The following is a 12985-nucleotide window of genomic DNA, read 5'->3' as shown; positions in this document are numbered from 1 at the left end:
CTCTAAACATGGAAACTGAGAGCCCACGAGATGTAATGCCCAGGAGCGGGGTCTCCTGACTGCATCAGGCGGTTCACTGCGAGCGGATGAAATACACTGAGGATGGAAAGAGTGAACAAAGCCCGGCCCCACCCCCACTGCAGGGCATCACTGCCTTTATGCCGCTACCCCCCCACACACACCGGCCAGCTCCAGCTCCCCAGCCACACCTCCCCCCAACCCCAGGCCTGAATTTCCTGTTTCAACGCCCAGCTGGGCAGGGCTAACCACACATCCCTTAGGCCAGGAACTTCAGAGGCGCCAGCAACCCAACAGAGAGAGAATCAGAGCGTCTGAGTGACAGAGAAGATGAGAAGGAGAACAGATTTGTGTCCACACTGAAAGAGAAGAAGCAGAAGTTGCAGCGACATCTTTTTGCAGCCAGTTGCAAAAGGAGCCCGAGCTTGTGAGAGTCACCAACCTCCAGCCGCCTCTGGTCGCTCAGCAGGCAGTCCAGCAGCAGGGGCTCGCACCTCCTGAATAGGGCTTCCCAGTGGGGAGCGTCCCTCACACCCCTGCCCTCTGACCACGAGGGGGCCGGGGGACAGGGAGAGGCAGTGTCCGTATCCAGTAAAAAACGAGTCTCACACTCCAGCCAGGGGCTGCCCGCTGCCATCTGGGCAGAGTCGGCCGGGCTCTGGGCAGCCTTGACATTGAAGTGGGGAGTGGAAAGTTGAGGGTGTGGGGGGGCCCTGTCCAAGCCGGCATCTTTGGCTTCCATCTCCGCGGGGCTCTGACAAGGGGCCTCAGCCTCTCTGGGCGGCGGGCAGCCTTCCGCTTCCCCGCGTTCCCCAGCAGAGCTGAGCGAGAGGCGTATGAAGCTAAAGCTGGAAATAAAAGCATCCTGAGAGCCGGCAGGGGCTGACGGGACCGTGGGGCCACTTGCGAGGCTGCACCTGCTGTCGTTCACCTCCTCTGGGGACAGACAGCCTTTTGTCCAGGTGCCCTTTGCTCTTTCGCCTCCAGCAGCATCCCTGCCAGGGCCTGGGGCCTCAGAACTGTCCATGGATGGGAGCGGCCCCTGCCACCCAGTGTCCCCAGGGCCACACAACCTGGTCAGCCTGGCAGGTAGTTTGGTGTCAGCTCTGAGCTGAATCCCAGAGAGCCCTGAAGGTCCTCTCCCAGGGGTCAGAGCCAGTCCTGGGGGGCCCACCGCCGTCAGAGCCGACGCTGCGGGGCTCCCGGCCGAGGGGCCTCGCCACTGGCCTCCAAGTTCAAGGCCGCACCATCCGGCCCTGGACTCAGACTGGAGGGACTCCTCACTGCACGCTCCTCCCTGAGCCCGTAGCGGAGTGGCCACTGCTGGGTAGAGGAACCCGATCCAGGGCCCAGCTGCGCTTCTCATGTAGCCCGGCCTCCGTGCCAGCCGCCTCCTCCGAAAAGACGCTGCAGGTGGTAAGCAATTCTGGCTGCCTGGGAGGAAAAGAGAAAACAGCACCATAAGCACACAGATCTCACCAGCTCAGCTAGAACTGCATGTGGAGAGCATCCTAGGTTTAGAGGTCACCGCTCCGTGCATCTGTCAAAGAGAGACGCCGGCTCCGGTGGTCATGGGGCCAGTGCGGGACGAAAATTCTGATGAGTCTCTCGCAGTGCTTGCCTCAAACATGTAGAGGCAACAGAGCGTCTGAGCTCCTCTGGTGAGCAGAGCAGCTGGCGTTGCTGCGAGGTGGGACAGCACGTCAGCAGGCCCAGTGGGGACGCAAGCTCGGGGCTCCCTTCTGGCACCTTGCCTGTCAGGCTTTTAGGCACATCAGCCCTTTTAGCCCTGAGCGGGCCTGGAAAGCAAATGCCAGCACACTCCTCAGAAAGAAGGCCGATCCCTTATCCTAGCTACGTATTGAACAGTGTGTGAGTTTTCATGATCTGAGCCAGCCACGACCCCGCACGCCTCTGGACCACGGAGAGCCAGCTGGGACGCAGCTTATGCCCATCAGTTCCTCTCTCACACACAGTGGATCACAGGGGGCCCCGCCTGACGTGCTCTGCAAGCCAGTGATGCAAAAGGAACAGAAACAATTTAAAAAAAAATGCTGATACCTCCAGGGCAGGATCAGAGAGCAGATGGGAACCTACACTCTGGCACCTCACTGCCTAGTTCCAAGCCTGGCTGTGCCCTTGCTAGCTGTGACCTTCCACAAGTTACTTAACCTCTCTGTGCCTCAGTCTGCTTATCAGTGAAATGGAGATATTAACCGTACCTGTGCCTCAGTTTGCTTATCAGTAAAATGGAGATATTAACAGTACTTCTCTCACAGAGTAGCTGTGAGCATTTAACTAAATGAGTTACTATATTCAGACAGCCTACAACGGTGCCTGCCACACATGGTAAGTATGATAAAAGTGTTAAGTATTATTTTTACATTGCATAGCACATTGTTACTCATAATACGTCCGCCATGTCTACATTAATTTCATTTGCTCCCTACCAAACTCCTGTGAATCAACCAAACCAGGAATTATAACTTTCCTTTTACAGTTAAGGAAACTGAGGCGCGGAGAAATGGACATTCCAGAAACCCCTGCAGGTGACTGGCTGACCAATGTCAAAGTCTCCTGGTTCTCCAGGCCCACACCTGTCACACCACGAGGAAATGAGATGGGACGCAAACAGGTAACAGCAGGCAGTGCTGAGCGCGGCTGTGGGTGTACTTCAGCCTGTGGTGAGGAGTGGAACACAGCTTCCCACCAGGCCCACACATCCTGCTCTGCCCCCAGTGCATGGACAGGCCCAGGATCTTTGTCACGGTAAACAGAAGGTGCTAGGCACTTAGCCTCTCCCTGTGTTATGATCGTGGCACACACCAGTCTTTGGGATGGGTGTCAGAGATAATCCCTGGGGTAATAAGCGCAATGACCCATGGGCCACCTGTTCCCTGAATTTGAGCATCAAAGGACAAGAAAGCCCAAGACGTGTTCACCCAGTGTCTTTCTTGCCAACTGTCTGGTCCAGGGGAAGAGCTAATACCGCCTGTGTATGTAGGCTTCTGGAAGCTGGCAGTGAAGGGAGGAACGTAAGGGCTATGAGGGTGGGAGAGGAAGTCAGGGTAAAGGAAGGGAGGGAAGTATGTAACATACAACCCTAGGAGCTTGATACTATTTTCATTTTATAAATAATAAAATTAAAGCTCAGAATTTTAATTTGCCCCAGAACTCCCAGATCCTGGTTTACCAAAGCCTGTTTTGCTCATTACAGAACAATAAACTAGCATTTAAGTTGCCTGATAAAAGATGAATCAATTAATGGATGGATGGATGAAGGGAGGGAGAGATGCATGAATCAAGGCCTATGTGATTCCAAAACACACGCTCTTGCTATATCCTTTGCCTCCAAGTATATCACTTAGGATGAGAACTTGAAATGACAGGAAGTCAGAACAAAGACTGACTTTCTTTTTTCTTGACAGAGGCCACACAAAGTTGGGATTGGTAGAAAAGGACATGATGAAAATGTACAGAAAATGTACAGATGGAATCATTAATAGGCCAAATTGGACCACCTGTTTGGATGGTAAGAAAGAAAGAAGGAAAGAAGGAAAGAAAGAAGGAAAGAAGAAGGAAAGAAGGAAAGAAAGAAAGAAGGAAAGAAGGAAAGAAGGAAAGAAAGAAAGAAAGAAAGAAAGAAAGAAAGAAAGAAAGAAAGAAAGAAAGAAAGAAAGAGGGAGGGAAGGAAGGAAGGAAGGAAGAGAAAGAACATCAACAAGGATTAAGGAGGGCACTTGTCATGAGCACCGAGTGATGCATGGAAGTATTAAATCACTAGATTGTACATCTGAGATTAATATTACACTGTAGGTTGACCAACTGGAAATTAAATTAAAACTTAAAAAAAAATTAAGACATTGAAAATAATTTTTAAAAATCAGAAAATAACGAATGTTGATTAGAATGTAGAAAAATTGCGACTAGTGTGTGCTGCTGGTGGGAATGTAAAATGTTTTCAGTGTAGCTGAAAATGGCATGGTAGTTCCTCAAAAAATTAAAAATAGAATTACTGCATGGTCCAGAAATTCCACTTCTCATTATATACCCACAAGAATTGAAAGCAGGGTCACAAAGAGATATTTGTACAGCCATGTTCTTAGCAGCATGATTCACAATAGCCAAAGGTAGAAGCAACCTAAGTATCGACGAAGGCATAAACAAAATGTGGTCAGTTCTTACAATGGAATATTATTCAGCCTTAAAAAGGGAAGAAGTTCTGACAGAGGCTACAGCTTGGATGAACCTTGAGGACATCAGGCTAAATGGAATAAGCCGGTCACAAAAGGACAAATACTGTATTTATATAAGGTGTCTGGAGCAGTCAAATGCACAGAGACAGAGAGGAGAATGGTGACGGCCGGGGACTGGAGAAGGGGGAAGGGGGAGTTAGTGTTTCCTGGGGACAGAGTTTCAGTCTGGGAAGATAAAAAAGTTCTGAAGGCGATGGGGCAAGAGTTGCCCAACAATGTGAATGCACTTAATGCCACTGAACTGTACACAATAAAAATGGCTAAGAGCGTAGGGGCAACTGGACAGCTCAGTCGGTTAAGCATCTGACTTCGGCTCAGGTTATGATCTCATGGTTTGTGAGTTCGAGCCCTGTGTCAGGCTCTCTCCTTCTAAGGCAGAGCCTACTTCAGATCGTCTGTCCCTTTCTCCCTCTGCTCTTCCCCAGCTCACGCTTGCTCTCTCTCTCTCTCTCTCTCTCTCTCTCTTTCAAAATAGATAAACACTTAAAAAATGGCTAAGAGGGTAAATTTTATGTTATATGTATTTATTCCAATTAAAAATTTTTTAAATGTTTAAAGAGGTCAAATTGGATCACCATGTTATATGGCCCGAAGTACCTCCCATTCTTTCCCTCGGGAGGTTCACCATCTGAGGTGTCCCCTGCACATTAGGGTCCCAATCACAAGGAGAAAAAGGATTCACCAGGCTGTGGGAGCTCAGGAGGGAGCAGGGGCTGGCTGAAAAGAAGGGCTAACTCTCATATGCCCATACAGTGAATCCAGAAGGAGGTAAAGAGAACACTGAATTCTGGCTCCAATTACCAGCAGAAAACAATTCAGCAGTTTCCTACCTTGAGAAAGGAGCCCTGTGATACCTATATCATCTTCTGGCTTAAAAAGGCTTTTAACTATTTTTTTAATGCAAGGTAATTGTCTCCCAGTAACCCTTCTAAAGTCGAAACAGCGATGCCAAGGGGAAAACAATTTCCTTGAAATATTATTTCTTTTATAGCTGCAGGAGCCTTTTCTAAAGCTACTCAGCTGAGGGTTCTGAAATCCCCTTAACCCAGTTTCCAGATGCTACACAAAGCATCCTGTGAATGGGAATCCATGTTCCTATGGGTTCCGGTAAGATGTCATGGGGCCACAGTGCAGCCTGTACAACAAGCCAAGAAGACCAGACAGAGAAAAATGCTCACTAAATGTGGAGATGAGAGAGGAGGGTCAAATGTGTGGATGGCCCAGCTCCTGCACCCACGGGACCTCTTGGACATCCCATCTTCTGGCGTGAGCCTTCCCAGAAGGCAGCCCAAGAGGCAGAAACCATCACACTCCATTTTTTAAAAATCTTTCTTTAAATGTTTATTTTTGAGAGAGTGCGCGCAAGCAAGGAGGGGGGCAGAGATAGAGAGAAAGTGACACAAAAACACACACACAGAATGGGAAACAGAGCTGTCAGCACAGAGCCAGATGCGGGGCTCAAACTCATAAGCCCTTGAGCCATGAGATCGTGACCTGAGCTGAAGTTGGCCACTCAACCAACTGAGCCACCCAGATGCCCCCATCACACTCTATTAATCCTAACCTTCAGGACAGCTGGATCTGGAGGCACTTCTGCAGTGAGCCAGAAGGATTAGAAGAAGTCCACATTGGGCAGATATCTGCTCTGAAACTTCTAGAAAGACCCCCAGTTCCCTATATGCAAAGTTCCCTTTTTTCACTTTTTTTTTTTAATTTTTATTTTTTGAAGAAACCTATGTCCCCTGTGGCCAGAAATCAACTATTATTATATATCCAGCCTGAGATCCTACATCTTAGGTTTGTTCAAACCCAAGCCCTGTTCTCATGCCCTGCTGCCGTTAAGGAAGGGTCGTGACACATTCAGTCCTTGGAGGTCAACATTCGTTCCCGACACCTAACTTCAGGGTGAAGCGGGCAGGAAGTAGAACATAGCCAGGTGCAGGGGGGCCCAAAGTGCACACAGGCTTTGAGGGCTGGCCGGGGCAAACCAGCTGTGCCTTCCGTTCTTTGTAAAGCCCAGAAATGGCTTCATTCTGCCCGTCTGGCCCTGGACAGGCTGAGGAGGGAGAGATGCCTCATGTGGCCTTTTCTGTCCCTCTCACCCTCTCACTCCATAGTAGACTCTGGGGGGGAAGGGGGGGAGGAGCACCCCCCGTCCAGCCCAGTGAGCTCTGGGATTGACAGGAAGTGAAAGACAAGAGCTTGGACTAGACCCAGGTGTCAGAAGGCCTCTACACACAGTCCAGAAAAGGTGCCCAGAAATATGTGCTTATCTAACATACAGGGAAAACTGGGGGGAAGCTAGTTAGTCAACCAGTCAGATCAGAGAGAATCTTACCTACCTGCCTCTAGTGGTCTTCTTCCAGACAAATCCTTTCCACCCTTTGGCTTCCGACACCCTTCCCCATCAGCTCCCTAGTCCTGACCACCCAGTTCACAGGGCTTCGATAATGGTCCACATCTCTTCTGTCCCCCCACTAACACCCATCACTGCTTGCTAGTCTCTTCGGTGTATACAAGCTGTTCCCCACTTATGCTATATACAAGCTTCCTGATACCCTTACAATTCCTAAAAAATCCTAGTATACGGAGAAGGCATCCCAATACACATTGGCCAGATAATATTTATTTTTAAGTAGGAAATCTAAAATTGTAATTTAAGAAAGCATGATACTCATGAATTTACTCGGAAGACCTTAAAACCAAGACCCAGAGTTCAAATCTACATGAAGTGCCCGTGGGGTCTCTGGAGAGTCATCCCACCGCCCCCTTCCTCAGTGATTCGATGATTCCAAGGCCTTGTGGTGAAGGCATGTCTGTCTCCTGAAGAAGAAATACAGGCACTCAGGGCCACTGCTGAGAACACACAGAATAGTCAGAGAAGAACAGACACATAAGACTTGACACAACACGACTTGGATAGAAATGTACAGCGGAAGCATAAATGAATATATTCTCCTCATGGAAAGAATTTTAATCCTATTTGTCATGGTTGGGGCAGAAGTCTTTTCTAAAACATTCAGGTTAACCAAAGACTGAATCGTAAAGAAACCACACATCCCTGTGGATTAGCTTGTTTCCAAAGAATCAGAATCCAATCATATACACCCTGAAACACAAACACTCTGCTGAGCACAAGTTCATCTTTCTTTGATAGTTCAGAGAGCACTTGAGGATTCAGAAATGGCTTCGGGTTGTTGTAAGAAGCATCTAGTAAGCAGGGCGAGTCCTAGTGTGGAATAAATCAACATTTATGGCACTTCCATTTTAATTGCGCAATGGGTTATTAAAACCCATATTAAATGGCAATGCCTTATTGAACGCTAGATGCTGTGTGGGATGCGGACATGGGCGAGATGCCATCCCCGCCCCCAGCTGCTCGTGATCCAACAGCTTGCGGGGTACCCCAGCCATGTCCCGGTACGGGATGTTACACTTCCATCAAAGAGGAGGGAGAACTCAATCAGACACTAGATGAATGGGAGAATCTAGTTGGCTCTGTTGGTTTACCTCACAGTTCTCTGCCCTTCAGCAAAGCAGAGACTCCATGAGCTCCAGAATACTCCTGAATTAGTGTCACCCCATACAGATACCTTTTGGGATGGAAGAGAAGAATGATGATTCAGAGGCCTGTTCCCGGGGACACAGGGCAACTCTAAGGAGCAGGTGTACGCTATGGTCTGAGACCTCCTTCCTCCCACCTCCCTTGCAGCTCCCCTGCCTCCTCCTGCTCCCCTAGTTTTTTTTTTAAGTTTGTTTATTTTGAGAGAGAGAGAGAGAGCATGAGCAGAGGAGGGGTAGAGAGGAGAGAAAGAAAGAGAGAATCCCAAGCAGGCTCTGTACTGCCAGCTCAGAGCCCAACATGGGCTATAAGCCTACGAACCATGAGCTCATGACCCGAGCGGAATCAAGAGTAGGATGCTTGGGGCGCCTGGGGGGCTCAGTCAGTTAAGCCTCTGACTTCCGCTCAGGTCATGATCTCGTGGTCTGTGACTTTGAGCCCCAAGCCAGGCTCTGTGCTGGAGCCTGCTTGGGATTCTCTCTCTCTCTCTGTCCCTCCCCTGCTCATGCTGGTTCTCTCTCGCTCTCTTTCTCAAAATAAATAGGTAAACTTAAAAAAAAAAAAAAAAGGCACCAAACGGAGGCAAAAATGAGAAAAGTAAGCTTGCAGCACACACCATCTTCCTGGTACTTTCAGAGGTGAGATCATGGGGTCAGGAGTAAATCAGCTCCTGGAACATTGATGTCCATCCTGTGCTCACACATCATATTGAATCCAGGTCTCTTATGTGATGACGTGCAAGGCGCAGGTCCTTTGTAGCCTCTGGGACAGTCTCCCAGCCCCCACCCCCCTTCCCCAAGCAATGTTTAGACACACAAGTGATCAGGGGCCAACCGAGTGCTCTTGTCAATGCATCTCCCAGCCAAAGTAATCACCACATGCTGACATGTCGCTCTTCACAAGCAGACACTCTTCCATCCCTTCAAAGGGCAGATTGGTTTCCTAGACAGGATTGTTCACCAGCTGCTCGTGGTGAGCAGGGCCACCTCACCGTGACCTAGCATTTCCATAATCTTCAAAGCCACGCTCACCGCGAGTATAGACAGGTCTGCAGGGCCCGGCCCTCGCAGCCAGCCACCGGGAGTTCGGTGACAGCAAAGCTCTGTCTGTTTTCTATCAGCCTCCTGGTCACCCAGATGCTAGCGCTTGGATTCCTGAGTGGCAGAGCTCACTTCCTGTAACGGCCTCCAGTCGGGAGGGACGGGTCCCACCCGGAAGCGCGGGGTCACTGGCGAGAACGTCAGCCCCGAGCCAAGGAACCTGACAAGATGGTTCTGCCTGGAACACAGGCGACAGGAATGCGCTAAAACTACCCAGAAGAGCAATATAAACACAGCACAAACTGGCTGGGGGCAGGGACACGATGCGCGGGGGACTCAAGGGTAACATTCCATCGCTCAAGCGGGTGGTAGTTACGTGGGTGCTGACATCACATGCAACCTATGACTCACAGAATTTTTACTGTGAGGTGGTCTGTAGTGAGTTTTCACCGCCGCAGTCCGTGCCCCCAAGGTGCTCACAGCTCTGTGGACAAGGCGGAAACGTCCACAAGCAGATGCAGAACGGGCCGGAAGCAATCCCGCCGCAGGAAGGACGGAAGGGCCTCGTGGAGGAGCTGAGCCTGCAGCTGAACGGAAAGACTGAGGCTACGGAGGCCCTAAAGGGGGTGAGGTCACTGTCGGCGGAGGGAAGGAATGGAGGTGACAGCTCGAAGAAGTTCAGAGCGTCCGGGGCCCAGGCAGGCGTGGCCCCCGTGGAGAAGAAGGGGAAGGCAGGCTGTGAGGAGGCCCGGGCGCAGACGGGTGGGGCTGGGGCCCGAGGCGGGGCCCTGCGCTGCAGAGAGGCGAGTGGGGAGCACAGTCAGCTGGTGGAAATCCAGAAGAGCCCATGATGCCACCTAAGGAAGAATTCTGGGAAAAGAGGAGGCTGAGGGAAAGAAGTGACCTGAAGTGGCCGAAGGCAACCATGTGGGGTCCAGGACGCGTGGGGTGTGGGATGCTGGCCTTGCCACATGCAGCCTGAGGCGACAGGTGCCATTCTGGTGTGCGGACACGTGTCACCTCCTGTCACCTCAGCTGTAGCTCTCCAGCAGAACACTGAGCGGTCCCCAAACTTGGCTGCCCATCAGAGTCACCGGGGTATCTTTCTTTCCAAAATTCCAAAGTCCCGGGCTGATGAAATCCCCATGTTGAGGCGTGAGACGCAGGCCCCCTGGGTGGGATTCCAGGGAGTGCCAGGCCTGGGAACCTCTGCTCCAGGGGAAAGTCCTACTTAACGTCCTAATGTGCTCAGAATCCAAGCGTGTCCTAAACCACATTTGCTGCACCTCAGAATTTGCAGAATCTTCCCGTCCCCTCACGTTTCTTGAAATGTGGCTTTTAGCTGTGAGCCTCTACACGTGGACAAAGTGTGGCCTGTATGTAAAATGTGTCCCCATACATCTGATCCAAGTCTTCTAGCCCACATTAAGCTCCCACTGTCGGTCAGACAGGGGGAGTCCTGGGCCCTACAACAGCCCTCCCCCCACGAGGAAGGGGCCAGGAGGCAGGAGCTGCCAGGAGCGGTCTCACTTCCCTAAGGCGCAGTGAGGGGCACAGGGGCCAAACTGCGGGTCAACATTCAGCCCACTTTGAGTGTGACATGCAATGTGAATCCTGGACTAGATCGTGCAACCGAGAAAAGGTACTGGTGGAAAATCTTATTTAGGTCTGTAGTTTAGTTCGCAGTACATTCATTCCTGAGACGTAATAACTCCGCCACGATCATAGAAGCTGTGAGCAGTAGGGAAAACTGAGGGAAAGGAAGCCCGTCGTGTCGTTGCAACTGTTCTATAAATCCGGAAGTATTCCAAAATAAAAACCTTCCTTAAAAAACACATACACACAAGTGCACACATGATTTATGGGCCTACACTTTGCACTAGGAAAGGGTATGGACTCTGGAGACAGATTGCTTGAGTTTAAACTTTAGCTCTGCCTCTCCCTAGTGAATGCTGTTCACCAGCCTCTCCGCTTGCATTGCCTTCTCCGTTAAAGGGGGCTCTAGTTCATGGAATTGCTGGAAAGATACATAAGATGATGAATTTCAATGCCCTATACCATGTCTGGCACAGAGTAACTGTTCGAAAACTATTTTTATTTTCAATTCAGGAATATCCTCCTGAAGCAAAGAGACCTGGACATGGGTACCCAGAGGCAGAGTTCAAGGCAAATCTAAACCAAAGCAGCCCCAGACCTGACTCTAAGCCCTTTTCTGTACTATGTTCAGAAATTCTTAGAGACCTATAGGGATCTATTCTTTCTCTGTCTCTTTCTGTCTCTCTCTCTCTCTATCTGTCCTTCCCTGTCTCTTTCTCTTCTCTCTCTCTCTCACACACACACACGCACACACACACACACACCATCCAGCCCAGGGTCACAGAGACAGCCTATATATGCTCTCTTGTCGACCAATACCTTCCCACCTCTCTGATCCACTTTTCTGTGTTCTGTTTTCCTTCCTTTCTATGCCTGGCTTTACTTCTTCCCGCTGAAGCAGGTAGCCAAGGAATTTCTCAGCAAGAGATTCACAGACCACATGAAAGCATTTGCTCTGAAGTCACTGACCAAACAGGCTCTCTCCGTAGTGCTATTAATTCTTATAAACGATTGTCTTTTTCTTTTCATGTAAAGTGCTACTCAAAACTCTGATCGCCATCTGAACCCCCCTCAAGAGGGCTGCTAGCTACAGATGGGCGTCTCTAATGAATTTTTTAACTGCTGCCCTAATAAAATATGGATGAACCAGAAGGAGCCCTCTTTATAGCTGTTATTTCAAAACAACCAAACAACTTAAGTTCCTGCTCTCAGTCTTGCAGCAAAGAGTTGCAAGCTTTTACCTCCACCCTAACAAAAGACAGTTTTTGTTCATGCTAGTCCATCTGCAAAGTTCACAGTTACCTTTTTCATGCCGTATTTTATATGCCTGGGCTTATTTTCATGGCTTTCTAAATGCCCCGCTTTGTGTGCCACATTTGCACTGTGTTTATTAAAAAATGATCCCCAAATTGTCAGCACTTCGCACGTAAATAGTGCCCTGGAGACTGGAGCGTCTTTCAAGGAAGTCCCTGCTTGGCAGTAAGTTTTTATAATACTAAGAATTTAAGCCCACATCGAAGGTTTGTGCCACTCTAAATGCCTGACCTTAAAAATGATACGATTATAGCATTGCGAATGCACTGCTCGATGGCCCTATTAGAAAACGGGAGGCAATTCGGTATTTTTCCCCCACACTTCAATATGGAAACTTGGTGCCCTGGTTCAAGGGAATAACAGAGAGATGGGCATGATACAACTCCTGTGGTATAAAGATCTGGACCCCAGGACACCATGTGCACGTGGCTAGGTGCCGAGGGGAACCTGTAGCTCAGATATAAGGAGGTATCTTTTCATAGAATAGGTCTGCCTTTTGTCTACACTTGAGGATTCCTCTTTCATAAAACTTTTCTAATCTCACTTCATCTTGAGATACCATATACAACATCCAGGTTTTAAGATGCCATGACTGCATCCAGAAAGCTCAAATCTCTCTGACTGATTCAAACCCAGTTGGCATTTGGAGTTGATGATAACGAGGCAGGGCTGGACTGGAGGTAACCTTCAGGCTACCCAGCGATGAAGGGTTTGTCCAGACAGTAATACTTGAACAGTAACGCAGAAGATCACACTGGGGAATACTTGGGATATTTAAGAGAACCAACTTTTTTCAAGTATCCATTTACATTCATACAGTGCAAATTAATTACAAAGAATTCCTGTCTCTTCTTGCCTTTAGAGTGCCTCTTCACTGTGGAATGATCTCGAACAAAGCAATACATTTTACCGTTAAGAATAAGCCCCCGCAGATGCTTTGATGCTTAAACGTCTGAAGCACGCTCTGGTTAGAGCAATATGTTTCCATACTGTGGAAAGCAACTAATCATCCTCACTCAACTCCTTTTGAAAGCTTTTGTTCCCAAAGTGGCATATTTGATGATTTTTAAATTATTAAAATGAGATGCTCGCGTCTCCACCAGTCAGTCCCATCAGATAGATATCGCATATGCACTCGGATCAGGGCCATCTGCCAGAGGAGGCAAAGAGCCGCAGGCGCCGGCCGCTCCCCTGAGGGC

At 49.3% G+C, this 12985-nt stretch overlaps 1 protein-coding gene across 1 annotated transcript in view; it reads right to left on the bottom strand.

Moving 5' to 3' along the window:
• The window catches only part of DISC1 (DISC1 scaffold protein), a 315034-nt gene extending 307346 nt beyond the window's left edge, over window positions 1–7688 (bottom strand). Inside the window, 4 exon segments of the mRNA XM_039241275.1 lie at window positions 461–1452; window positions 1647–1817; window positions 2469–2615; window positions 7622–7688. Of these exon segments, the coding sequence (XP_039097206.1) occupies window positions 461–1452; window positions 1647–1817; window positions 2469–2615; window positions 7622–7688 (1377 nt within the window).
• Window positions 7689–12985: the final 5297 nt, after the last annotated feature.

Source organism: Hyaena hyaena, unplaced genomic scaffold (genome assembly GCF_003009895.1).
Source record: "Hyaena hyaena isolate Hyena2069 unplaced genomic scaffold, ASM300989v1 scaffold_193, whole genome shotgun sequence".
In the NCBI taxonomy this organism is placed as follows: domain Eukaryota; kingdom Metazoa; phylum Chordata; class Mammalia; order Carnivora; family Hyaenidae; genus Hyaena; species Hyaena hyaena.
Note: the sequence above shows the minus strand (reverse complement) of the source record. Positions and strands in the feature narration are given on the sequence as shown.